The sequence below is a fragment of the Felis catus genome, chromosome B3, assembly GCF_018350175.1.
Source record: "Felis catus isolate Fca126 chromosome B3, F.catus_Fca126_mat1.0, whole genome shotgun sequence".
NCBI lineage: Eukaryota > Metazoa > Chordata > Mammalia > Carnivora > Felidae > Felis > Felis catus.
This window is the reverse complement of record NC_058373.1, coordinates 5,412,770-5,439,733: the sequence shown is the minus strand read 5'-3', so window position 1 is coordinate 5,439,733 and position 26,964 is coordinate 5,412,770. Positions and strand designations below refer to the sequence as shown.

The 26,964-nt window shown below is 62.6% G+C and overlaps 2 protein-coding genes and 1 long non-coding RNA gene across 4 annotated transcripts; 1 reads left to right on the top strand and 2 right to left on the bottom strand.

Annotated features, from left to right (window-relative positions):
• On the bottom strand, nt 1-9,926 carry FES (FES proto-oncogene, tyrosine kinase). 2 transcript variants are annotated; one of them, XM_023254892.2, is made up of 18 exons: nt 9,720-9,926; nt 9,353-9,526; nt 7,870-7,966; nt 7,558-7,741; nt 6,004-6,141; nt 5,810-5,929; nt 5,534-5,656; nt 5,233-5,419; nt 5,028-5,111; nt 4,043-4,252; nt 3,665-3,787; nt 3,243-3,296; nt 2,445-2,563; nt 2,027-2,121; nt 1,823-1,946; nt 1,434-1,591; nt 1,204-1,326; nt 1-359 (listed from the first exon to the last, which is right to left on the bottom strand). In XM_023254892.2, exons 1-18 carry the CDS (start codon nt 9,924-9,926, stop codon nt 217-219), a joined length of 2,463 nt encoding a protein of 820 aa, XP_023110660.2. In that variant the 3' UTR covers nt 1-216. The 2 variants fall into 2 exon arrangements, with proteins under 2 accessions (XP_023110660.2, XP_023110661.2); XM_023254893.2 differs by lacking the exon at nt 3,665-3,787.
• LOC109500486 lies at nt 9,835-11,534 on the top strand. Its single transcript, XR_002158048.3, has 2 exons — nt 9,835-9,969; nt 11,352-11,534. It is a non-coding gene; the product is annotated as an uncharacterized LOC109500486 (long non-coding RNA).
• On the bottom strand, nt 11,404-23,193 carry FURIN (furin, paired basic amino acid cleaving enzyme). Its single transcript, XM_023254894.2, has 16 exons — nt 23,062-23,193; nt 19,095-19,434; nt 18,607-18,705; nt 18,400-18,495; nt 17,915-18,043; nt 17,729-17,805; nt 17,369-17,457; nt 16,680-16,852; nt 15,777-15,989; nt 15,277-15,377; nt 15,053-15,156; nt 14,847-14,964; nt 14,576-14,755; nt 14,016-14,140; nt 13,787-13,897; nt 11,404-13,573 (listed from the first exon to the last, which is right to left on the bottom strand). Exons 2-16 carry the CDS (start codon nt 19,269-19,271, stop codon nt 12,984-12,986), a joined length of 2,382 nt encoding a protein of 793 aa, XP_023110662.2. The 5' UTR covers nt 19,272-19,434; nt 23,062-23,193; the 3' UTR covers nt 11,404-12,983.
• Nucleotides 23,194-26,964: the final 3,771 nt, after the last annotated feature.

Below are 26,964 nucleotides of genomic sequence, written 5' to 3'. Positions count from 1 at the left end.
TTCAATGGGCACAAGTGGTTTTATTATTTCCATCTGGAGAGGGAGCCCCGGGCAGGAGCGGGACTGCACAGCCCAGCGAACTATGTGCATGCCCGCAGCATGGACACCAGTGGCTCGGTCCAGGGCTGCGAGGAGCCATCCGGCAGTGTGGGCTGGACTGGGGAGGAGGTACGATCTTGCCTGTCGAGGCCGCCGGCTTGAGAAGCAGGGCCGGCCTCACCGATGCCGCTTTCGGATGCTCTGCAGCTCCTGGTAGATGGCGCTGAAGCTGGGCCGCTGCCCGGGCTCGTAGGCCCAGCACTGCTCCATGAGCCTGAACACAGCATCGGGGCACAGCTCGGGGCAGGGCAGGCGGCCACCTGTGGGGACAGGCACAGCACACGGGGTGCGAGGAACAGGCGTGAGGACCCCAGCAGCCCCCGGGGACACACCTTGAGCAATGGGAGTGGCCTAAGACGCACTCGAGGCACCTGGGAGGCTCAGTTGGCTCGGATCATGATCTCACGATTCGTGAGTTCGAGCCCCGCATGGGGCTCACTGCTGTGAGCGCAGAACCCAGTTCTGATCCTCTGTCCCCCTCTCTCGCTGTCCCTCCCCCACTCATGCTCTCTCTCTCAAAAATAAATTAAAAAACATAAAAAAAAAAGATGCACTGTTCTTGAGTTTCCACTCTTCAAAGGCTCCAAGGACAGAGAGTCTAACCTCAGTCCCACTGTGTGCCAGTTGTGTGACCTCTGCAAGCCAGTTTTCTTTTTTTTTCTTTTTACTTATTTATTTTTTAAGTTTTATTCATTTATTTTGAGAGACAGACCGTGCGAGCGGGGAAGGGGGAGAGAGAGAGGGAGACAGTATCCCCAGCAGGCTCTGCACTGTCAGTGCAGAGCCAACGTGGGGCTGGAACCCAGGAAACCATGACATCATGACCTGGGCTGAAACTGAGAGGTGCTTAACTGACTGAGCCACCCAGGCGCCCCCGCAAGCCTGTTTTTTGTCTGTAAGAGGGACACATTAAGCCCTCCCTCCCATGTTATGAAGAGTAAATTAGACAGTGCTGGTCCCGCACACACGGGTGCTCGCTGGGTGGCAGCCACAGGGTGACTCTCACTCTGCCCCAGTGGGTGGCCCGGGGACCTGGAGGAACCCAGCCGCCGCCCGGAGAAGAGGGCGTGGCTCCGGAGCTGTCATCCCGCAGGGACGTCTTACCCTTTTCCACAAACTCGCGGGTCTGCTGATTGCTGAGGTTGGGGTAGGGGGAGGCGCCCAGGCTGAAGGTCTCCCATAGCAAGATGCCGAAGCTCCACACGTCGCTCTCAGAGGAATAGCGGCCTGTGGGGAGGCGAGGCGTGGGTGGGCCGGCCACGTCTGCTCACCAGAGTGAGCCCCCCTCCAGCCTGGCCCCCTGCCCCCCGCCGGAGGGAGTAAGGCCCAGATACCGTAGTTAAGAGCCTCGGGTGCCGTCCACTTCACCGGAACTTGTCTGAGGCCCCCTGAGGCCGCGTAGATCCCATCGGCTTCCTCCCGGGACATCCCAAAGTCACTGATCTTCAGGACGTTCTTCTCCGTCACCAGGCAGTTCCGAGCAGCTAGGTCCCTGGGCGAGGCAGGGCAGGGCCACTGAGCCGGGGCCCCGGCGGCACCTGCCCCCGTGCCCGGCCCCGCTCTAGGCACAGCCGTGAACTGAGCTGCTCCTCGCCCCGCGGCTCCTGCTCCACGAGGACGAGCCGACTCCACGCCTGGGGCAGGGGCCTGCCGTGAGGGGAGCGGCAGGGTGACAGCGCGGCCTGCGCCAGGCGGGGGCCGGCGGGGGGCGCCCCTCACCCACCGGTGGATGCAGCACTTGCTCTCCAGGTACTCCATGCCCGCGGCCGCGTCGCCCACCATCTGCAGCAGCGTCTTCATCCGCAGGCGGGCTCCCTCCGTCCTCAGGAAGGTCAGGAAGTCGCCCCCTGGCGGTGGGCAGGGGAAGCCTGGGTGAGCCTCCGGCAGCCCCCCTCCTTGCGCCTCCACCCCGGCTTCCTCGACTCACCCTGCACGAGCTCCATGACGATGTAGATGGGCTGCTTCTGGGTGCAGACGCCGATGAGACGCACGATGTTGGGGTGGCTGTACTGCTTCAGGATCCTGGGGGGGCACTGCCGCTTAGGAGCCCGCCTCGGGGGCTGGCACGTTCACTTCCCCGACCGCGGGAGCCCCCGAGCCCCAGGGAGACTGAGGGAGGGCGGGAGAGGGCAGCGGAATTGGAGAGCTTGGCCGCTGAGGCCAGCAGACCTGGAGGTGTGACCTCGGGTGGTCACGGACACTGTGTGTGTGTGTGTGTGTGGGGGATCCCATCTGCATGGGGGCGTGAGGATTAAACACTCCCATCGAAGTCCAGGTTTACCCCGTGCCATGCCCAGACGAACCCACTGCGTGCGGAATTATGGGATCGTTCTTTTGCCACCTACTTTGCTTCCTGAAGAAACTTGGCCTTGATGTCAGGTGGGAGTGTCTCGCGACAAGATTTCACGGCCACCAGAGTGTTGTCGGCCCTCAGGCGTCCACTGAACACTTCTCCAAAGTTCCCCTGAAAGGGTCTCGAGTTCCTATCCGTCTTCCCTGGACCATCAGTCTTCCTTTTCCTCACTCCCGGGGACCTGTCCTCACCTCGTCCCCACCCACCCTGCACTCGCTGTCCCCATGCTCAAGACCGCTCAGTCGTGCTCTCTAGGAGTTCTCCGCCTGGGTGGGGAACCCAGACGGCGCACAGGGGACAGGCAGAGAAGGTTACCTCTGACTCGCCACATTCACCTAGCAGTGACCCAGAAAACCCAAAAATCACTTCCCGCTTGGGTTGAAAAAACATTCTGAGTTTTAAGAAAGTGACTTTTTTCCTTAGCGTGTATTTTACAGCCCACATGAACAAAGTATGTCTCCCCATGCACATAAGAGCGAGCTGAAGAGACAAGGGCCTGGGGGTGGTGGGAGGAGTTGAGGGTTGGAGGGTTCTGATGGAAGGACCCCCCCCCCACCCCCCAGGGAAGTTTCCAGGGTAGGTACTTTTCCCTCTGTTTCCTGTGGGATGGTGTGTGGCGATGGCCAGGTGGAGAATCAGGGGTCCAAGCTGGCACTCAGACTGAGGCAGGAAGACAGAAAGGTTCTCTGAGGCCAGGGTTTAGGGCTGACCTGGCCCGAGGTCCGGGAGAAAGCGATGCTAGAGGAGGGAGACACCAGACAACAGGAAGCTGGTAGAACACTCAACTCACCCGCCCGATCTGCTCACCCAACACCAGGTCCTCGTGGTTTAGCACCCACTTGTCCTGGGGGAGGGAGGAGTTGGGGGGGGGGCCGAAGTCAGTGAGGGGAATGCGTGCTGGGCCCTGCAAGGGACCGGACATCATCCCCCACCAACACAATGTCTTTCGTTTCTTGGCGCCTCGGTTTGTTGGTCTGAAAAATGGGGGCCGGGTGGTATTAGGATCACACTCAGATGACTCGGGAGATGAGGCGGGTGCCCTGACTAGGGGAACGTCAGCTGTGTGTGTCCCCCATGGAACGGAAGGGGCCTTGAGATTCCAAGCCTAGAGGGCAGCTGGCCCCCTGGTGAGTGCGGAATCACTTGGCACCGTGTCTGCAGACAGGACCCTGGGGAGCCCTTCGTGCTCTGACGCTGGTGGCACGGGCTCACCTTGGGCACAGCCCTGTTGAGGACAATACCGCTCTTCTTGGTGAGGGGCTGCTGGGAGCGCAGCAGGTGGTCGACGAGCAAGGGGATGCTCGCAAAGCCATCTCCTTCCAGTCGGTAGAGGTTCTGCGGGGCGGGGGGGGGGGTGCGGGCAGCAAGGTCAACAGCCCCCACTGCTGAGGGGGCCTGAGCCCTGGGAGAGGAGGGACGGGAGGCAGGGCCGCCAGAAAAGGTGCTCTCTGATGCTGCGCCACAGGCCCGCAGCCCCTCCTTAGAGGATTTATGTGTCTGGCTTCTTGCAGGGACTGGGTGCGGTCGGTGGGGGGGGGGGGCAGAGGGGGGTAGCGAGGCAGGGAAGGCTGGAGTCCAGGCCCCACTCACGTCAGCGGACTGGATGATGAAGTGGCGGGGCTGGCCGTCCCACAGCACCGACAGCACATATTCCTGCTTGCCCTGGCTCTCGCGCACCAGAAAGTCCCCAGAGTGCGTCAACAGCTCAGCCACCTCTGCCCGTGGGAGGGCCCCGTGGTACCACAGCTGCTCGTGCAGGGGCTTCTGCACCTCTGGTACGAGCTGCAGGGGTGGAGGGAGCTGGCAGAGGCAGGGGAGGAACGAGGAAGGGTCACTCAGCCAGATTGTCAGGGGAGGCCGCCAGGACAGACAGGGGTCAGCCGGGGGTTGGGGCGTCTCTCTCTCGTATATGCCCCTCATGCTCATGAACCACCTGTTGGCATTAGAGCCCCCGAAGCAAGCAAATGACTTTGGAGGCAGAGCCGGGAGGGGATGCCCACGCTGGCTCATCTCAAAGCAGGCTTCTGCCTTTTCCTCCAGGCCCCAGCTGCTCAACTTGTCCCAGTGCAGGGAGAGCCGGCGGGGTGGGGGGAACAAGGCTGAAGCACACAGGGGGGTGGAGGAGAAGGAGGTGCAGGCCAGCAAGATCTGGGGACGTATGCAGCCCAGATTCTCGGGGAAGACAGGGACTCCCCGATAAAAGCAGCCTCCTCTTGGGGCGCCTGGGTGGCTCAGTCGATTGAGCGTCCGACTTTAGTTCAGGTCATGATCTCTCCATTTGTGGGTTCAAGCCCCGCGGCCGGCTCTGTGCTGACGGCTCCGAGCCTGGAGCTGCTTCCGATTCTGTGTCTCCCTCTCTCTCTGTCCCTCTCCCCCTCACGCTCTCTTTCTCTCAAAAACAAATAACGTTAAAAAAAAAAAAAAAAAAGCAGCCTCCTCTGGGCAGAGCCTCCTCTCTAGGGCAACCCAGCGACTAACCCCAAACACCCTGGTGGAAGGGGCTTAGGGAGTACATGCCTGAGACCCCTGGCCCGGCCCGGGCCGCCCCGTGGAGAGGGGCAGAGGCTCCACTCACCGAGAACTTGGGGCGGAAGATTCCTGAGATGTGGCTCTTAAGGATCTCCAAGGTGGGTGTCCTTCCCCCTTCTCGCTCCTGCTCCTGGGGCCAGGGACAGACGTCAGCGGGTGGCCGGGCTTGGGGAGGGGGAGGGCAAACATGAGGAGCGCGCCCCGGGCGGGCAGGCGTGGCTGGCGGCGGCGGATGGCGGCGGGCGGCTCACCGAGGACGACGTGGAGTGGCGGTCATCCTGCAGGAGCAGGACGGGCGGGGGCTCGCCAGGGCCCAGCTGCTCCAGCTTGGCCTGCAGCAGCTCCCGCTGGGCCTGCAGCTTGGCCTGGCTGCACAACGCCACCTGCAGCGCCTGCAGCGCCTCTTGCAACACCTGCTTCTTGGCCAGCAGCTGCACCCTGTGGGCGGGGCCAGGTGGGAGGCGGGAGAGAGGGGGCGGGGCTCAGCCTCTAGCCCAAGGACAGGGGGGCGGAGGCGGGGGCGGGGAGGCTGCGTGGGGCGAACCCACTCACCGCTCCCGGGGGTGGGTGTTCTGCTCCTCGTTCTGGAGCTCGCGCTGCAGCTGAGCGACCGCTTCCTGCCGGCTGAGCACCGTCTGGGTGGCCACGGTCAGCTCATCCGTCACCGAGGTCAGCCTGCGCCCGGAGGAAGGGCCGCGTGAGAGCCGCGTCCCGTGCCCCACGGAGGCATCCCCGCAGAGCCAAGCAAGGCTGGCTGCGGCTCCGCGGAGACGGCGTCCGCCCCTGGCCACCCCGGCCAGCCCGGCCCGGTGCCGGGCCACCACGCACGTGTGCTGCACGCTCTCCACGGTCAGCTCGTTCAGCTGCAGCTCCCCGGGCTCCAGCGGTTCTCCCTCCTCGAGAAGTGACTCATCAAAGGTGACGCAGGGCGGGACGTCAGGTGTGGACCTTCAGGGGGACAGTGCCCCGTCAGTGAACGGGCCAGCGGCCCTGGTGCCCGGCGGAAGGAAGGAGGGGCTTACCCATACTGTCGCAGGAAGCCTTGGTACTCGGCCTCGGGCTGGATGCGGGCGACAGCTGCAGCCATCTCCAGGTGAATGGCCACCACCTCGTCCTGCACCAGGCTGCTGATCTCCAGGTACTCCTGCAGGATTTCCTTCCTGTCCCCAAACAGGAGCGCTGGTCAGTGCGGCCTCAGGCTGGGTGAGGCCGGAAAGCTCACCTGCCACACTGGGTTTAGAGTAGTCAGCCCTGGGGTTGACCCCTCCCTCCATCATTTACCAGCCAAATGACCACACACAAATTACTCAACGTCTCTCTTATCTTCGCCTCCCGATGTGGACGCTGGGAGCGCTGGGCGTTGTGACCCAACGAGAGCGCGTGTGCACAGAGGGCGGTCTACCGAAGCGCTCAGTGAATGCGAGCACAATCACGTCTGTCCTGGGCAGCCAGCCCAACGGCTGCGGCTCTGGGGCTCCGGTACATGCACAGGCCGTTGACGTGCCGCTGACCCGACATCTCCGTGTCTAGTTCCGGGACCTCCCCAGGGCTCTGGCCGCACGCAGCCATCCACCCGCTCGAACGTCTCGTTGGACATCTCTTAGACACCCAAACTCCGTGAGTTGAAACACGAACTCCTATTCTTACCTCCTGAACCCGTTTCTCCCCTCCCTGTCCACGTAAGGTGGCGGAAACTCCATCTTCCAAGAGTCATCCTGCAGTCACCCTCGACTCACACCTCACTTCCACTCCGTCTTCAGGAGTGGTGCACCCGGGAACTTAGGGCTTCTCCCTTCCATCACTACTGCCCTGGCCCAGCGGCCACAGTCCGTGGTCTGCATGACCACAGCAGCCTCCGCCTCATCGCCCTGGCCCTGTTCAGGCGCCCCAAAGCCTATCCTTAAGACAGCAGAGCCAAAGTGCTCAAAACGGCCTGCTGGGCCCCGTGTCACCCAGTAGCCCCCCAACCCCTGGACCCATCTGGGCTGGCGTCCGGCTCTGCCCTCCCCTCACTCTGCCTAGGATGCGCTGGCTTCCTTGCTGTTCCTGGATTCCGGGCACTCTCCCACCTCAGGGCCTACGCACCTGCTCTTCCCTCTTTCTGGAATGGTCTTTCTCCAAACATCCCCCTGGTTCATTCCAGTGCCGGAGGCTTTTCCAAAGCACTCTATTGAAAGCTGTCCGTCCTCCCAGCCCCCCAAACTCCTCTCCTTGTTTTAGTTTTCTCCACAGCACTTATTGCCTCCACACACCACACAGTCACTGTAGTGACTTTCTTTTCTCTCTCCAGTAACACGAATGATCCCAGAGGACAGACGTTTTTGGTCTCCGTTGGTCTCTGCTGTACCCCAGAGCCCAGAGCAGGGCTCCATACATTTAACCAAACCTTGCAATAAGGGATCCTGGAATAACGGCATCCGGGTACGAGCTGACGGGCTCCAAACCTCAGCCCAGGGCCCACTCTCCTGTGGTGACGCGGCCACTGTCACCGGACGCGTTTCTGGACCCTGCCTCTGGGCCTGGCGGCAGGGCTTTCGGGCTGTGAAGGGGGCGGGCGGGCTGGGGTGTGGGCTTACAGGATGCATGCCATCTCCTGGTGCAGGTCCTGTAGCGACTGCAGCAGGCCGGGGAGCATGAGCTGGTGGTGGTGGTGGTGGTGCAGCTGCGCGGCCCGCACGCCCAGCACGTAGCGGTTGTGGTGAGCAAAGAGCTTCCACAGGCTGCGCACATACTTGTCCTTGGCCTTGTCGCGGTCTTTGTCTGCCGGGTGAGGAGAGGGGTTGTGGGTGACGGCCCAGAGGCCTGGGGACGCCCCACTCCCTGGGCACCTGTGGATAGGTCAGGGCTGGCTCGGGGATCCCTCTCTTCCGGGAAGGGAAGCCGCGCACCTTTGCTGGCCTCCTGGTACTTGCGCCGGGCCTGGGCGCTGTCCCGTGCCAGGGCTCGGTACTGGCTCTTCAGCTTCTCGATGTCCTGGTTGTGGGTCTGGGGAGAGAGGAGAGGCCAGTGTGGGGTGGCAGGTCCCCAGGGCACAGGAGATTCCTGCTGGAGGTGAAGCCCCACACGGGCCCTGCAGTCTAGGCAGGAAGCACATCCAAGTCCTTCCTCTGGGAGGGGCCGGGAAGCTTCTGGAGCCCAGCCTCTGCCGCTGACATTAGGATGAGAGCACCTGGGTTAAGGACAAGCCCCTGGGGGAGGCAGAGAGGTGGGCCTGGCAGATTCCACCTGTCCCTCCTTGACCTAGAGGGGTGCCTGGGGGCAGGCAGGACCCGGCTGTGGGCACGTGTGGGCTGAGGAGTCACGGCACAGAACTCCACCCTCAGAAGGGCCCTGTGCTGGGTCTGATGCTCTGTTGATGCTATCTCGAAATTCTTACTAATTTTTCCACAAGAAGCCCCGCGTTTCATTTTCATTTTGCACCGAGTCCAATAAATCACGTTCCTGGTGGCAGGAACAACGGATGGCCAAGACCAAAATTCTTATCCCTGGCTCCCCTGTGTACGCACTGGGATCCTCTGGGTAAGTTCTATCCCTTTCCTCTAAACCTTAGTTTCCCCGCCTGTAACAGCTTAAGGTCAAGACCAGATGAACCTTTTTCTTTAAGCAGTCTCTGTTGAAATCACTCAGCTCTGCCACTAGAGCCCTGTAACAGCCATAGGTAATGTGAAAACAAACAATCGGGCACGGCTGTGTTCCAGTAAAAGTACCTACACAAATGTGCCGACCGCTGAATTCAGTGTGCTTCTGGGGAGACGGTAGGTGGACACTGGCCACCAGGGGCCGCTGTGGGTCCACGGTAAGGCTGGGTTTGGCGCAGGTGGAAGGGGTGTGGCACCGCAGTGCTGACCAGCACACTGAATCAGGAGGCTGAAGCACCCACACAAATAGCTGCAATCACACAGCCTCCAGACCAGGAGCTGTGCAGGGTTCAAATGCTGACAGGCCGACTCTGCAGCCCTGGTCTTTAACCGCTGTGTCAGGGGGCCACCCTGCTCCCTGTGGTGTCTCTGGTGCCTTGGGAGGAGCCCACCTAGGCCAAGGGCAGACAGATTAGCCCTGGCTCTCTCAGACCCCAGAGCCAGCCGGCGCAGGGCAAGAGGTGGGTCACAGATCCCGTGTGCCTGGGAGGTGGTGGCTGGACGGCCCATCCTTATTCCCGGCACTTTGCTCGGGCATGTGGTCAGGTAACAGAAAATGCACAGAGAGGCCTTGCTGCAGGCCAGCCCAAATGCAGGGAGGAGGGACGGAAGCTGGGGTAGGCCTGTGGTCAGGGACTTCCACTTCCCCAGTGAATCCAGGGCGTCCTGTGTGCAAAACCAGCCCTTGTAGCCTCAAACTCTGGGCGGTGCACACTCAGGGCCACGCACGCACCTTGGTGAGCTCCTGCTGGAGCTGCTGCCACTGCTCGCTGTAGGTCTTGCGCAGCTGCTGCCGCTCCCGGATCAGCAGGCCCAGCTTACTCAGGGGCCCCGAGTTCAGATCCTCCGCGTGTTGCCTCAGCAACCGGCTCAGGCCCTCCGTCTGGCTGGTGATCTCGGCCCAGGACTAGAACACGGGATGGGCGAGACGGGGAGCAAGGGGACAGTGGCTCCCAAGCCTGGGCCTGCCTGATTCTCCAACCCTCCCCAGTGGGCTGGGGGAAAGGAAGGGGGCGGGCAGACATAAGGGACACCCGTGGGGATTTCTCCATCGAAGGCAGGAAGGGGGTGAGGAGAACTAGGGTCCCACGGAACCCCACCTGGCTGATGGGGCTATAGGGGCCCGTGCCCCGGCCTCCGCCGTCCTGCAGCGACATGTGGTGCAGCAGCCCTGCATATTCCCTGTCACTCTTGACCCGCTGGGCCATCCACTTTCTCATGCCTTCCAGCAACCGCAGCTCAGCCTCCTGCATCTGCTGTACTGCCCCATGGCCTTGGGGGCTGCACAGCTCGGAAGAGAAGCCCATAGTGCCGTCCTGGGGACAGAGAGAGGAGAGGGCCCACCACGGGGTAAGGCAGCCGCTGGAGATGGAGGGGTGGGGCGGAGGGGCTGGGGGCTGCTGGGGGAAGAGGAGCTGCAGACACACAGGAGGTGGGGTGCTCTCCGGCTGAAATGCAGCCATAGGTACAAAATGGCAACTTGGCCTGAGACCGGCCCTCATTGCTTCCTGTGTCTCGGGCCAAGGCCTGGCGCCAGGGGTCCCCTCCCTCCCCAGGCCCTTCTACCCAGCGCCCTTGCCAGGGGCTCGGTGAGCTGGGGGAGGGGGGCATCGGGGGTGGGGGTGGAGGAGCTTCAGGCAGCCACGGTCTGAGCCCTGCCGGTACCCCTGCCCCTCCGCCAGGTCCCACCCGGTCCGGCGTCCCCCGTCCCCGAACCCCTGGCTGGGCCCTGCCCCACCACCCCACCGCGCGCCCGCGCCGGCACCCGCCCAACACCCCCCGAGCCTCAGGGCAGGAGTTACCGCGCGGGCAGCTGCTCCGGGGCTGCCGAGGACGCCTCAGGGGGACGACTCCGGGCCCGGGCGACCCTGGCCAGTTCCTGATTCGGCTTCCTCCTGCCGCGGTTTCAGTCGGCCGGCCGGGGCGGGCCCGCGAGGGGAAGGGGCGGGCGGGAGGGCCGGCGCCCCCGACGCCTGCCGGCCCCCCTGCCCAGCGCGCCACTGCGGCCGCGGAAACGGAAGGGAGGAGGGGGCCGGGGAAGAATGGCCGCGGAGAGCCGCCTGCCGGCGCCCTCGGGGCCTGGGCAGCGCCCGGGAGCCCGGGGAAGCGGCCGGTGCGCGGTGGGGGCCTGGCGCGCGGCCAGGGCGGCCCAGAGGGGAAGGGGGAGGCCTGGGCCGGGCCTCCCCACCCCATCGGATTCCCCAAGGAGAGTTCAGGCGCCGGCCTCCATTTGAATAAAATTTCCAAGTAAATATCCCCGAGGAGAGGCCTCCTTTTCGGCGCACAGGTCCTGGTGAAACCACTCCCCTAGCCCAGAGAGGGGGGCAGGGGTCTTGTCCCGAGGGGAGCCTGGCTGGGGGGGAGGGGGGTTGCCAGGGGTTGCTCCACTGGAGCTGGAGAGTGGACAGGTATGGAGCTTCCTGAGCCCGACAGGGCCAGCAGAAGCAATCTATCTGGGTTCAGTCAGGCCCCACCGGAGACCTCCGCCCTACAGCTAAGTGAGAACCTGAGCAAGGGGGCCACACGGGAATTAACTCTCCTCCCTGCTGGAGACCAGGCCCCAGGGGCTGGAAGGGCTGGCTTGTCCTCCTCTTAGCGCTCACTCCCCCCATGCCCTGGGGCTGGTCTCCAGCTGCTGCCTCCTTCCACAGCCCACTGCTGCCCAAAAGGGGCCCTAGGGCTAGGAGGCCCGTGGGACGTCTAACTGGCCCCACTCTCCGTCCCCATCCCAGATGCAGTCTCAGGATCCTAGGAAGAACAACATCACCACGCTGGAGACCGGGCCTGGTTTGCATAGTCTGCACGTTTAATCACTTTAAAACCTCTAACATTATCTCGTGTCCATTAAATAGAACCAACAACGCTGGGCCTGTTTAAATTACAAGAAAAAAAAAAAATCACTGGGCACCAACCCAGTATCTTACAAAATTAGCCAGGCTGGCCACAAGGGTGGGGGGATGAGAGACGAGGGGACACCCCTGGGCAGGTGGGTGGGTGCCAGGAAAGGCTGGGGGAGAGAAAGAAAAGGGGGCTCCCAGATGGGAGGGGACTGATTGTCCTAATGGGAGGGGTGCAAAAGGCACGTCAGAAGAGGGGGACTTAAGGGGGCAGAACAGGTCAGTGCTTTCTCCACAAGGGCACAGTGTTGGAGGGGGCTCAGTGCCACCGCCTGCCCACCCCTGGCACTTGGAGAACCAGTGACCCATGAGCCCTTGGCACAATGAGCCCCACCTGAAACACGGATGACAGCCTGCTCCTCCCACCATGACCCCCTTTCCTAGGGCCCACCTGGCTTGTCCACCTGCCTCTTCAGAACTTGGGGGCTTGACTACTCCTCACTCCTCAGCAACATGCTGCAGCCCCCCACACCTTGGGGCCAGGGTAGCCGGGGGAACAGCAGAGTGGACAGTGGGTGTGGGAAGGTGGGTGGTCCAGCTGCTACCCCCGTTAAAAATACAAAAAAAAAAAAAAAAAATCAGCATCTAAAGTGAAATAATCACAAAGTGAAAATATATCCTCAAACAGCCCCTGAGATCCCCACAGGGGAAAGCAGCATTGGGTGGGAGGCGGGAGAGGCCGGCTTGGGCCACCGTCCCCCCACCACCACCCACCCAGGGGCTCCGAGACTGTGAGTGCCAACAGCCCAGGCAGCCCCCCGGGCTCAGAAAACAGGGACTTGGGCCCTGGCGGGAGGGGAGGGGGCCCCGAGAAGGTAGGGTGGTCAGGATGCTGGCTCGGGGGCCTGGTCGGGCCAGCCACGCTCGGTGGGCAGCCAGCTGTGGTGGAGGTGGGCACAGGGACACAACCTCTCGTGCACGCATACTCGCCCTGGAAGCACCTGCCTTCCTTGGTCCCTTCCTTTGATCACCGCTTCCTCAAGAGGCTCACCAGACGTGGGGGACAGGGTCGGGGATACAAAAGCCCTTGGAGAGGTGGCCTCCTCCTTCAAATACCCCCTAGGCCAGCCTCCCTGCTGCCTGGATGGGGACCATTATTGCTTTAGAGGAACAGGGAAGGGATGAGAGCTGCAGCCCAGGTCAGGAAGCCCGAACGGGCTGACCCGCTTCGCTCCGCAGGGACTCCGACTGGGGCCTGGACCTTAGAAAGCTGCCCTAAGCGTTCCACTCCTTCCTCCACACGGAAGAGGTGCTGGAGGTGGGGTGAGGCCCTCCCCTGCCTCCCAGCTGGTCCTGGGGCCCCACCTCAGGCAGCCAGGTGGCCCGAAGGTAGGGCGGGAAGCAGTCTCTGCCCCTCCTGCCTCCCAGCTGGGGTCCAAACCCAGTCCCACGATAAAAAAATACTTTGGTGAGTTAAAAAGTGCCCAAGGAGGGGATGGGCTTGAAGGGGCAGGCAGTGGGCGCTCGTCAAAGGGCGCTCTGGTCTTTGATAAAGGCGGTCCTCTCGCCCCGGCCCTCGTCCTCTTCCGAGTCCGACGGGCCCTCTTCCTGCCAGGCTTCGGGGGGCAGCCCCTTGTAGGAGATGAGGCCACGGTCCATGGTGTACACCTTCACCCCCCGGAAGCTGAAGCCCGAGCGCAGCTGCAGGACCAGGAAGACGGTGACGAAGACCAGCACGATGAAGGCGCAGCTGAGGCCGGCCACCACCTCGGGCAGGTGTGAGGGCAGCAGCTCTGCTCTGGCTCGGGGCTCGGCCTCCACCTCCGGGGGTGGCCGGGGCGGCTGCTGCTCCGGTGACTCGCGGCTGCTCTGGCTCTGCCGGGAGCAGGTCTGCTCCACGGGGTCCAGGGAGGCGTGGCTGGGGCAGCTGAGGCAGTCCGTGGGGGCCAGCCCCTGGCAGGTGGCACACGAGGCGTGGCAGGGGGCGCAGACGCTGGCCCGGATGATCTCCACGTCGTTCTCGGTGCTATAGTGTGTATCGAGGACTTGGGGGGTGAAGCCTGGCGGGCAGTGCTGGACACAGCTCTTCTGGTGCAGGGAGAAGCCTTCCTCACACACTGCCGGCAGGGGGCGGAAGGGGGGCGTCAGCTAAGCAGACACGGCTGCCCCGAGCAGTCACCGTGGGCCCCCCGGAGCTTCCGGCCCTGGAACCATACTCATGCCCGGGTATCTCCAAACCCCCTTTCCTCCCAGCGCTGGGCTTCAGGACAGGTACCCTCTGCCCCCCCCAAGCCCCAGGCCCCCAAACCCCGACGGCATCCACTACTGACCCACACAGGCCTGGCTGGACGTGAGGGTCTTGCAGCCGCTGCTTTCGGGAGGCGCGTGCAGCCCCTCAGGGGCCGTGCCGTATAGCACGAGGGTGAACTTGGTCAGTGTCCCTAGTCCAGGGTTGGCGGGGAGGCAAGAGTTAGGGGGCACCAGCACAGCACCTGGAATCCCAGAGCCCACCAGCTCTCCTCCTCGTCCCCCTCCCGAGCCCTCCAATATCCCCAATACCGTAGTTGTTGGCTTCGCTAGTGTTTTCAATCTCCAGGACCCACTCGCCAGAGGGGTCCTCATCCCAGGAGTGGGTTGTCATGAAGGCCCAGTCATTAAACCCATCTGCGGAGTAGTCGTGTGGCCTGGGGGAGAAGGGTGCCCACAGCTGTCTCAGAGGCCCCGGGGAGACCCAGCCAGGGGGCGCCAAACTCACAACACATGGCCCGTACACGACACGCGGACCCCACGGGGCTGGAAATGCCTGTAGGGGCCGTAGGGGCTGTTTCTCAGTGGGCCAGATGCCCTCCACCAGAAGATTCTGGAAAAGTGCAAGGGTGCTTGCTACAAGTGGGAAGGCACACTCCCGGCATGGAATGGGTAGAAGCCAGGGATTCCTGCAATGTGGGGACAGCCCCATAGGACAAAACCGGGCCTCCTAAAATGCCAACAGCACCCCCACTGAGAAGAACGTGGTGGCCACTAAGACTGTGTGACAAGTCAGGAAGGGTGTGAACGCGTGAAGGAACGCATGTGAGTGTGAGAGAAAGGACAAGCTGGGCAGGGGAGGGAGCAAGCACCTGGCAGCCAGCAGGGTGGAGCGGGTGCCCATGGGGCTGACCAGGTGGATGGCCAGGTCACCGCGGCGATTGTAGGACAGGGTGAGGCGGGCCTGTGCGTGCTCCAGCCGCGTGATATGGCTAGGCTCCCCCAGGCAGGCGGTCACCATCTTCCGCACCTCCAGCCGCTTCCCGATGTCCCTGTGCAGAGAGCAGGGAGGGTCTGCACCCCCTGTGACCCCTGGGCCCCGCCCACCCCTCCCACCCCTCCCAGCCAGGATCCAACCCTCACTTGGGTTCAGTGAGGATGTCGATGATGCACTTCCTCTGGGGGGCCACGGTCGTCCAGTTCTGGGCCAGGGTTACCATGGCACCTGCGTCCAGCAGCCCGTAGCCGTACGAATGGCTCACTGCGGGGCAGGGAAGGTGGGGTCAGCCGGGAGGCGGCGCTCCCCCGACCTTCCCCCAGTCTGGAGCACTGGGCCACCCTGTCCTCACCTTTCCGGCCCACGCCGTTGGTGGCCCAATCGTTAGCATTGAGGTGGGCTGGCTTCGAGGTCTGTACCACCAGGTGCTGCATGTCCCGCCAGGTGAGGTTCTTACTGCGAAGGCGGGAGGGACAGGCCAGGGCTCAGCCTCTTCAGAAAGAAGTTGCAGACCAAAGGCTGCCCTGCAGGGGGCGCTGGTGGGGACAGGGTTGCTCCTCGGCCCGACCCACTTACTTGGCTTCCAGGGTGAGGGCGATGATGCCCGCTGCCAAGGGGGCAGAGGCGGAGGTGCCCGTGTGAGACTCCGTGCACTTTTGCCGCAAGTCCGTGGTCACCTACCAGGAGGACAATGTGATGGGTGGAGGGACTAAGAGGGGCCATCTGCCTGCCCTCCCTCTGCCCACAGGCCCTGGGAACTAACACACGGTCCCAGCTGCTGCCTTGCTAACTTGCTGTGAACAGGCCAATGCCCGGCCCTTTCTGGGCCTCGGTTTCCCAAGGACCAAGGGGTGGAGCTGGAGGTTGGGGACCAGTAAGAGCAACGCATACCTTTGGGGAGAGGCTACACTTCTCGGGGGCTTCAGACAGCCCCACGGCCCAGTCTCAGAGAGCCCGCCAGCTCCCGTTCCACCATACCCCCGCCACGCTCACCCGGCCGCACAAGTTCTGGCAAGTGGGCCCCGGGGCAGAGCAGGCAAGCGTTTTCCCGGGTCCCCACCCAGGGCGAGACTCACGATCTGCTTCTCGTTCTGGTTGCCGCTGCTGTAGGTGGTGGCCAGCGTGGACGAGCAGGCCTCGCTGTACCAGGGCACGTTGCCGAGCTGCGTGGCGCTGCTGATGGACAGCGTGTAGATGCTGTTGGTGTAGCCGTCACAGTTGCAGCTGTCATGCTCCCGGCCCCCGTTCCCTGAGGCCCAGACAAAGATGGAGCCCAGACCCCCGCGGCCCTGTGAACAGAGCGGGCCAGGGTCACTCGGAGACAGGACCTGGGGGAGGGAGGCCTGGTGGGAAGGTGCTGCCAGAGACCGGGGAGGCTGGGGCTTCATTCTCAAGGGCCTGTCTCTGCACACGCCCAACACCGTCCCGCAGCCTGGGAGATCCCTGGCGGGTCAGATACGTATACAAGTATGTCGCCTGTGTGCAGAAAAACAGACCCAGGTTACGACTCAAAGTGCCCGGAGTGGTGATTCCAGAGGCTGGAGCGATGGGTCATCTTTACTCATTTTCCCCTTTTCTGCCCTTCTAGTTCTTCACCGTTGTAATAAATACGCCTTGTAGAAGATTAAAATTGGGGGTGCCTGGGTGGCTCAGTCAGTTAACCGTCCATCTTCAGCTCAGGTCACGATCTCATGTTTCGTGGGTTTGAGCCCCGCATCAGGCTCTGTGCTGACTGCTCAGAGCCTGGATCCTGCTTCGGATTCTGTGTCTTCCCGCCCCCTCTCTCTGCCCCTCCCCTGCTCGTGCGTTTTCTCCCTCTCTTTCTCAAAAATAAATGAACGTTAAAAAAACACTTTTTAAAAAATGACAATTTGACACAAGAATAAACAAACAGGAACCAAAAAACACAGGAAGAAAGCTATGGAAAAGACAGCGCCCCCCTTGCCCCCGAGAGGCTGGGCCTGGCCTCCCCACCTCACCTGGCTGACCCCCCGGAAGAAGGCCTCCTCAGCCAGGCGGGCAGGCCCATCCACGGTTTTGCCATCGTCCTCGGGGCCCCAGCTGGCACTGTAGATGTGGATGTGGTTGGGGTTCAGGCCCAGCGAACGCGCCTCCACCGCGTCCGTCACCTCGCCATCCAGCATGCGCACCCCTGGCCGCAGAGGGGGGTGGGGAGAGGGATGCTGCGTGGGTCTAGCTGCCAGGGGCACCCCCCGGAGCACCCCCGGCCCTGTACCCACAGGACGGGCAGGGGGAGGGCAGAGGCTGGTGCTGGGAAACCCCAAGCCCCTAACCCCCTGGCCTGCCTCTCTGCCTCTCCTAGACGAGACCCGGAAGGGAAAAAAACAAAAAGAGTGCACCCTGCCCTCGACCACACACCCTGGCTTAAAACGAGCCTCTGGGTTCCCGGAGGAGTGTGGTGACCAAGGCCTGCCATGTAAGGACTCAGAGGGGGTGGAGAGGATTTAGGGAGGCCCCGGCCGAGAAACATTCATCCTGTCCCACGGCTCGGCTCTCTGAGCTGTCGAGAACCCTCTAAGGAATAGCCACGTGGCCGAAAGGATCCACAAGGGGAAGGCGACGGGCACTGGTCAGATGGGAAGTGGGTGGAGAAAGTCCCACCCGAAGGGCCCTCCCAGAGGACAGGGTGGCCAAGGCCCACACCCACCTCCAATGCGGGCGTTGTAGGCCACGCCTACGCCACAGACGCCGTTGTTGGCTACCGCGGCTACCTCGCCCGCACACCGTGTGCCGTGCCTGTCAGGGGCCAAGAGCAGGATATTAGCGGTCGACAGAGCAGGTGAGGCCTCAGGAACGGGACAGGTGGGCCCACCCCTCCGGCCAAGAGCGCTGTCCTGCCTGTGTGCACGGTCCCCTCCCACATTCTCCACTCTGTGGCCACCTCGGCTTTGAGCAAAACAGAAACTTCAGCCTCTTCAGAGGGGGTGTCTTAACCCAGGCCCGGCCCTGCCTCCTCAGTGCCAGAGAGGGGAACTGAGGCGGAGGCCAGGGACCTGCCGTTTCTTACCGGTTGTCATTCATCTGTGTGTACCGAGGCTGGGGGTCAGGGTCCTGGTCATTGACATCGAAGCTGGCCCCGGGATCCTGGAGAGGACATGGCCGTCGTCAGGAACGGTCTGACCGCACTGGCACAGCGGGACAGCCCCGAGACACCCCTCAACGGGGGTCACTGCCTCCCCCCCCACCTCCTCACATAATTGCCTGCCAAGTCTGGGTGGTTCTTCTCGATGCCATCGTCCAGGATGGAGACCACAATGCCGTGCCCCGTGTAGCCCTGAGCCCAGGCCTCCTTCACGTTCAGGTCCCGCTGGGTGACGCCAGACTGCAGGGACACCCACCCCCGTCACCCCGGCACTTAGAAGACGCGGCTGGCCGTGTGAGCTTAGGGGTACCCCGAAGAATCCCTTCACCACCCCCAAAACCTCTTTCTCCACCCGCCCCCTGCTCCTGAAACACTGCCACTGGCTGTCTGGGCTCCATGGGAGCGTAAAAAACTCTGGAAGGGCATCCTCCAGGCTCAGCAGGAAGCGCTAGGGAGACAGTGCTCCATAGAGAGGAGGAGGAGGAGGAAGAATGAGGGGAGGCTTCAAAGTCAGCCTTGCCCTCCCACGAGACCCTTCGGGGGCTGGATGGATGCAGTGGGGAGAGGAGGACCCAGGCCCCGAGGAGGCAATGTACCAGGTACCACTGCTGGGGAAACTTGGGGTCCGTGGGCTCCTGGTACACATCCCGTTTGGTCCTTCGCTTTGCCACCTGCTGCTCCAGCCACTGTACCTGTGAGGGAGGGAGGCAGGGAGGGAGGGATGGTGTGGGCGGAGGACTGGAGCGGCTCCAGAGAGCAGGAAGGGAAGGGTGGCAGGCAAGCAGGGCTGGGGCCGCACTCACTTGAGGCTCCCTCTGCAGCCGGCTGTGCCGCGGGCGGTGAGGCGACAGGGACCGCTTTGTCACCGCTCGATGCCAGAAGTGGTAATAGTCGCCGAAGATCTGCAACAGAGCAGGGAGACTGAGCTGGGCTTTCCATCTGTCAGTCCCCCGGGGAGGGAGCGGATGGGGGTGGACGACCGGCTGCTCACGGGAGGCTCACGGCGGCAGGGGCTGGTAGGGCATCTGCTGCCTGCCCAGGACCCGGCAAGGAGGTGCAAGGGACAGAGAGGGACTCTATCTCCCTGGGATACCCCGGCTCTCCAAACAACCTATGTCGGAAGCCCAAGGGCAGGACGAGCCACCGCTCCCATCCCCCTCGCCACCCAGAGCACGCCTGCTACCCAGGTAAGCCCCACAGTTCCTGGTCCCGGTGCCTGAACCCCTGCCCTCACTGACCCCACCCCCGGCAGTGTCGTATGCCCAGGCCAGCGGGCAGTGAGGGCGCCTACCTGGCCCAAGTTGAGGAAGCCATGCTTTCGTGCCAGGCTGTCAGCCACGGCTGGGCCTCCGGGAATGTGCACAGCCCAGGTGTTGGTGTAGACCTTCTGGCCGCAGGCATCGGCCGCCAGCAGGACCAAGGCTCCCGCTGCTGCTACCACCCATAGCAACCAGGGCCTCAGCTCCATGGGGGGGACAGGTGGCCGGGACCCCGGAGCCCCCGTCTCCTTGGCCTGGTCACAGGGCCTCGGCTCCCACGTGCCTGCTTGCTGCCTGTGGCCCGGGGCTGACTGGCGGGGGCATGGGGCCGAGCAGGGCAGGGCTGTAGGCAGGGGAGGAGGGCTGCCGGCCCTGAGGGGGGACAAGGGAGGAAGAGGGGAAGACCATCAGTGCCTCCCCGGCCATGTGCTAAAGCTGCCTTCCCACCCCATGGCACAATCTAGGCTTGAAAAGGGGCCCAGGGGAGAGGGGTGAAAATCCAGCCCCCCAAGGTCGGTGAGCCAGCCAGCCAGACGGGCCCCCCATACGCGCACACACACACACACACACACGCACACACACATACACACACACACGCACACCTCCTCAGCCTCTCTCCACACAAGAATATGGAAGTGGGATGAAGTGTATCAAGCTTGAGTCACTCAGAATCAGAAACAACAACTGAATAAATGTTCACCACAATCAAAGCGAAAAGGATGGGTTATGAAGCCGTACGCACACATGACCCCATTTTGTTTTTAAATAACTATTTATACGCGTATATTTATATAGAACCACAAAACAAAATCTGGAAGGGCTGCATGCAAAAAACGTTAACAATGATTCTCTCAAGATGGTGACGGTTACAAGTAATTGTTATTTTCTTCTTTGTATCATTGTAGATTTTCCAAATTACCTAGGTACATTGTACAAAGAAATAAAATGTTGGCTTTTCAAACTTTTTGAATGGGGGGGGGGTGTCTACCCGGCTCACCAGGGTTTCTTGGTTCAGCAAAGCAGACCCAGCCACAAAGAATTACCTGCAAAGCCCCACAGCCCCTGGGAAGAAACAGTAGGCGACCATAGGAGGGATGGGGCTTTGGGGGCTGAGCACAGGGGATCCCAGTGGCTTCACCTCCCTCCACGGACAGACTCCAGACTGGTGGCCATCAGCAAAACCGGGGACCCAGACTCCTTTCAGGCTGTTTCCTGGGGAACGCTGGGGCCGCCCAGCCCTGCCCAGGCCTGGGCGCAGAGGCCCCCCAGCAGCCCCCTCGAACTCCACGCCCACCAGCCTTGCGTAATCCGAGCCCAGGCAGCCAGGGCAAACACTGGCTGCTGAGCCAGGAGCGCCAAGGTGAGGCTGAATCAATAGTCTGCGTGTTGTTTTTCCTCCTTCAGCAAACAGACAGCGGGACCTCTCTGCCCGGGGCCACATAACTGTCCCCACATAGGGCCCCTGACTAGCCAGAAGCCAAGCCCCCGGGGTGGGGAGAAGCTGGGGGAGGCCCCAGCAGGGCTGCTGGGGGTATCCTGTCTCAGTGCCAAGCTCAGAGAGCAGAGAGCCTGCCCACAGGGTCCCGGATGCCCCCACCACTCCCAGCCCCAAAGGAGGCCACTCTTGCCAGGCGGCAAAAGGGAAGCTCCCCACAGCTCCCCCAGGCCGTGGGGAGCGGGGCAGGCTCGCTCACCACCCTCACCACCGGGAAGCCTCAGTTCTCCAGGGGCTGGCTACCCTCAGCCACAACTGGCCTCCCTGGCTGGTCCCCCTGCAGTCCCACCCTGCAGGCTGGGAGGGACTCAACACACAATTCCCAGGGTATTTTCAGTTTACACAAAAATAACCTGACAGCTGATGGCAAGGGGCACTCACAACGCAGCCCCTCCTCAACCCGGGCAGAGTCCATGGGGCTCCAGGACAGGCCTGGAAGCCACAGACCCACGATGCCTTGGAGTTCCAAGTTCCACAAAGCCAGTCTTAGCAATGGTGGGGTGGCCTAACATAGGCCCCAGCATGTGAAGGGATCCCAAGCCCGTCGTTTAACAGAGGATGGGGGAGGGGGGGGGCAGAGCCAGATAGAAACAAGGCCTCTTCTCCCCCTTCTTGCCGTTGCAAGAGCTGCCTCTTGGGTCCAGATGGCAAGTGGAGCTGCCCCCGACCACAGTGCCGTGAGCCCTGCTGAAGCCCCCAAACCAAGACCCAGCTTCCAGCACACGGTGAATGGGGCTGCAGCTGGCTGACGTTAGAGGTGATTAACCAACTATTTAATTACCCTGCAGCACCCAAAAAGAAAGCAGGCTTCAGGCACAACCAAACAATCTCCCAGGAAAGGGCCTGCCTCCCTCTGCACAGCATCCCTCGCCACGGGGTGGATGGATATAGCTCCCCGTGGAGCCCCCAAGCCCCTAGACAGCCCTAGCTCAGCATCCTGGATGAGGGGAAGATCCCCCCTCCCCAAACAGCAGGCGCTGAGAACAATGAATGAATGGGCTTCTCCCCACCCCCATCCCAGACTCTGACTCACCCTATGAGTCCCAGTTCAGCTTCAACCCAGAGGCTTGCTGTATTTCTAGCCTCCCGTGATGCCCTCTCACATGGGACTCGGCTCTGGGCTGTGGCCACAGACAGAGACGGGAGTGCTCTTTCTGGCTGTGGTCTCAGGCAAAGCCCTTTCTCTGGTCCCAGGAACCTCTGACACAGACAGCCAGTCTGAAGCATCAAACTGAGCCTACCCCCCAGGCAGGGTTGCTGGTGCTCAGACACTGAGGCTCTGGTGTGGACAGGGGCTGTCTGGGAAACCCGATCCAGTCCCTCTTTTCCAGCAGAGACCCCAAGCCAGGGCCTGTTACAGGCAACTTGAAAGGCTCTCTTGAAATTCTGGTTTCCAGTCCTGCTCAACGACTCCTTTGCTGTGTGATCTCAAGCAAGTCACTTTCTCTCTCCGTTTCCTTGGTGGGCCTCAGTTTCCTTGGTGGTAAAAACTGCTAGATCCGAGGTTTACAAACTTTTTTTTTTTTTAAAGCCATATAATCCATTTTAGAAAATCGAATTTTATGTGGAAGCTCAATATACGAAACAGTCCAACATGGGCTGCTCTGCTCTGCTCTGAGCCGCGGCCAGCTTTGGCTACCCTCCTATGCTGTTGTCCACACCTGGCCCGCAGCTGCCCAGCCCTCACTAGGCCACAGCACCTGGGTTCTCCTCACACTTCCCAAATCAAACACAGAATCCCAACACCCTCCCGCGGCCGAGGGTCTGCACCCCCAGGGGCTGGGGGACAGCAGGTACTGACCAGTGACCGCTGTCGGACCTGTCTGGCAAGCGGGCGGCCCCGCAGTCCAGCCACCCCACGGGGGCAGCAGGGGCCTGGGCCAGGCCTCGGCGGGAGGGAGCCCCGGAACCTACCTGAGCCGGCCTCCCGGAGCCCGCGGAACCCGCACCTGAGTCTCCGTCGCCCAGGTGCGCGGGCGGCGGCGGGGCCGGGCCGGGAACGGTCCCCGCGGCCCCGGCTGTTCGTTCCTCCCCTCCCGGGCCGCGGAGTGGGCGAGCCGGCGGCGGCCCCCGGCGGCCGGCGGGGAGGCGGGAGCACCCGGCGCCTCTGGAATTCTCTCCCCATCCCGCCCCCAGCGGGGGCCCCCGCAGACGCTTCCTGAGGTCAGAGGGCTCGCCCCGGCCCCAAGCGGAAAAGTACCGGCACGGGCAGGGGGCCGGGGGCCGGGGGCCGAGCCGGGCCCGGCGCGCTCAGGTGGGCTGCGCGGCGCCCTTCCTGCTCCCCGCGGCTCCACCCTCGGGCCGGCCCCCGAGCCAGTTCCGAAAGCCGGGCGGGCGGCCGGGGCCTGGGGGCCCGGGTCAGGGCGGCCCCGACCCTCCCCGGCCGGGGCCGCGGAGCCCGCTCCGCGCGCACAGCGGCCCAGGCCGGCCAGCTCCCTCCGGGCCCCGGCCGTCCCGGCCGCCCCGGCGCGCCGCCTCCCCGGGCCCCGCGCCCTCCTGCTTACCCGAGGGAGCCCGGGCGGGTAACTTTTCCAGGCGAGCGCCGCGGCGGCTCGGGCGCCCCTCGGCCGAGCGGAGAGCCCGGCGGCGGGGGCCTGGGCTCGGCGCCGTCCCCGCGCCCAGCAGCAGCGTCACCGCGCGGAGGCGGGGAGGCGCGGCGGGCGGCCTCGGCCCGGCCGGCGACCAGGGCAGGGCTCGGCCTGGGCTCGGGCTCCGGCTCGGGCGGGGGCAGCGGCCGGGCCGCGGCGGCGCGGCTTGTTTACTCCGGCGGCTGTCAGCGGCTGCGGCGGCCCGGGCTCCTCCTCCTCCGCCGCCGCGCCCCTCCCCCTCGCGGCGCCACCTCCGCGCTCCCGGGCCGCCGCCGCCGCCGCCGCCGCTGGCGGCCCGCCGCGCCGCCCATGCCGCCCGCGCCCCGGCCCGCGTGCGGAGCGCCGGCGCCGCGCGCCCAGGGCGCCGGGCCCCGGGCCCCGAGCCCAGGCCCTGCGGCCTTCTGGGGCGGCCGCTGCCTCCGGCGCCCGGTAGGGGCAGGTAGGAAGTGGAGCCGGCGATCCCAAAGCCCTGGCGGCCGCCGGGCGCGTCCCCCGCCACCCCCAACCCCGGCCCCGCCGCCCGCGCTCCCGCCGCCGGGCTCGGCTCTGCGCGCCACGAGCTCCCGGGGCAGGCGCAGGCGGCCGCGGAGACCCGAACTCGGAACCCTGGGCGCGGGCTGCCGCGGGCTTGAGGAGGCACGCGGAGCTCGGTCTCGCCTGGATTGTGGGGGAGCTGGCCCTCTCCCCACCCCCCACGCCACGACTGCCTCATTCCTGAGCCACGAATTGAATTTGGGCATGACCCGGTTAAGTGTCCTGCGGTGACCCACCTGGGGTAGCTCCCCCTAAGGTCAGACTTCACCGAGATGGGGCACACCTTCCCAAGGCCTACTGTTAGAGGAGTCACGACTGTTTGCATCTATATAGACAGGTGGATAAGCTGAACCAGTCAGCCCACGCCTTTTAATTTTTTTTAACTTTTTTTTTTTTTCAAACACCAACCGCCTGCCAGACACCAGGACAGTCACTTTACATTATTATCTCCTTCCGTACAGCATTTAATCTACATAATGCTTCCAGGCCGACATTGGTAATCCCATTTTACAGATAAGGAAACTGAGGAGCACAGAGTTTAAATAATTTGCCCCCAACTGGCAGGCCCCAGAGCCTGGACGAGATCTGGGGCTTTGGCGGAGCCTGAAACCGAGCTACTTTGCAATATACCAACCGGCTTCTCTCCCTCCCTGGGTCCCTGCCCTAGAAAACGTCTGTGCTACTTGGCTGAGGCCGCCACTGCTTGAGCTGAGAAAGAAAAGAGGGGAAATGTGGCCAAGCGCTCCCCAGGCTGGGTTATTTCAAGGTCGAAGAGCAGCCTCTGCCCATCCATTCCTGCTGAGATTACCTGGCAGCTCAGTGTCACCCCATGGCCTCCTGAACACGGTGGGGGGGTGCGTGGGGGGGGGTGGGTAATGACGAAAAGATACACCACCAAGCGCTTACTGTGAGCCCGGTGCTATTCTCGGCTCTTTCCATGTGTTAACTTATTTCTTCCTCACCACCAACCCCACCAGGTGGGTACCATACATCTTCCTTTGGCACCTTTTATGCAGCGCTGTCTACGTTTTACAGAAGAGGAAACTGAGGCCCAGAGAGGTCAAGTAATATCCCTAAGGTAACTACATGGCATGTCAGCCTGGGTCCAGATCCCTGAGGCACTATTTTTTTTTTTTTTAGTTTTTATTTATTTATTTTGAGAGACAGAGAAAGTGCAGGTGGGGGAGGGGCAGAGAGCGAGGGGACAGAGAATCCAAAGCACGCTCCTCGCTCAGAGCACAGAGCCCGATGTGGGGCTCGAACCCATAAACCGTGAGATCATGACCGGAGCCGAAGTCAGAAGCTGGGCCAACTGAGCCACCCAGGCGCCCCGCCACCCCCACCCCCCCCACAGCAGTCATTTTATGCCACGCCACCTTAGACGAGTTCCTTAATTCTCAGAGCCTCCATTTCCTGGGATGGATGTACTGTGCTACCAGGTAATCTCACAGGGAGCAGGGAGGGATGGGCAGAGACTGCTCCTCGACCTCCGTAGGATGGAGATGATATTCAGTTCACGCGCGAAGGCGCCACTCGGCTACCCTAGCAAACGCTGCCAAAACCGGACACTCGGGTTAGAACGTGAGGTCCCGGAAGTCGGGCCGGGAGCTGTCTGGCGGCTAGCTCCCTCTCGGAGTGGGAACTTCCCTCCCCAAAAGCTGAGATTGATGTGGGCCACCCTGGGGTAGCCCCACCAGCACCAGCCACGTTTGGGAGAACAATACTTGTGCAGTCAGACTGAGGCAGGAAGTGAGTCATGATTCTTCCTCAGTCTGTGAGCAAGAGAACCCTGTTGAGGGGAAACAGGGACAGGGCTGGCCCCGGGTAGCCTGGAGCCTCTGAGGTCCCCCAGTGTGGTGCCCTTTTCCCACTTGTCCTCTTGCCTAGAAGAAAGGTCAAGCCAGAAACCAAGCAACGCCGGCCGCCTCTGGGTGCCCCACCCATCCTGGAGGTTGGCCCCAGGGGAGCAGCGGGGGGGGGGGGGGGAGGAGGGGCTGGCCCCGGACCCAGACGGCTGCAGAGCCCGCCTCTCCTACCCTGCCTGGGCCTTGAGGTATTGCTCAGAGGTGCATCACTTGGGGGCGGAGGGAGGAGAGGACTGAGCCAGTGAGCACCTGTTCTTACGTCGCCCCCAGCATCTTTACCTTAGTCCCCCTCGCATTTGGGAGTTTCACGTACAACTGTCCTCTCGCTAAAAAGAAGCCACTCTCCTTGAGTGAGAGCCCTCTGGGAGAGAATCCCAGCTTGTCTCAGCTGGTGACTGTTAGCCCACTTTTCCCTTTATCTCCCCGAAACAAGTTTCTGGGGGCAAGTATTGTTCTCTTTATCACACCCAACCATTTATCTGAGGCCTCGAGGCCTGAGGGAGCTAAATTGCGCCTTGAAGCCCAAGTCCCCCTTAGGGCCTTAAGAGCCCAAGGGCCTCTGGGTCACAGTTTATCAGTTTATACACCTGGTAGCACCATGTGACGGCAGTCCGGAGCAGGAAGGCCTGGTAGGGGTGGGGGAGGGGGTGGGCGGGGGAACGGGGCCTGATGGGTAAGGCCTGAGCGAGGAAGGGGCTTGTGAAGGGGTTCTCACCTTCGGGTTGGGGTGGGGGGAGGCAGGCAGCCGGGCCTCTCTTCATCTTTCAACTGGGGCTAATCTGCCAGGCTCCTGGAGGGCAACCTCAGTCCTGTGGCTGCACCCACCCAGGCTCGCCCATGTCCCCTTGGAATGCTCTGGGGGTCCCCCCCTCTCAAAACCTCCTCCCCACTCTCAGGCACCTCAAAGCCTTCGACAGCAGCACCCACACCTGGTTTTAATCAAGATGTCCACACCGCATTCTTAGAATACACGGAAGGGCACACGACAAAATTTAATTGGTATTTTCTCTGAAAGGGCGGGATTTGAGAGCTTTCTGTTTTCTTCCTTTCTGCTTACCTGCGTTTTTCAGAAATGTCTACAGTAACTTCTTATAATGAAATAATTAAACCTTTAAGTCATGCAAAACTGGATAAAGCATGCCCATACTTCACCATCTAGCGCCAGAACACCTGGGGTCCATCTCGAATGCTGCCAGGGCAACAGCCAGGCTCCTCCTATCTGGTCACAGGGCAGGGCCTATCCGGTTCTGGCTAAACCACTTTGGGAAAACCTCCTTTATATGACGGGTGGCAAACAGGGTGTCTGTGGGTGGGGGGAGGAGCTGGAAACGATTTGTTGGTGACATATCTGGTCACGCTGGGACAGGATCACAGCATGGCCGGCCCTTCTCATTTTCCCAGTTATTGGGGTGGGTCTGCG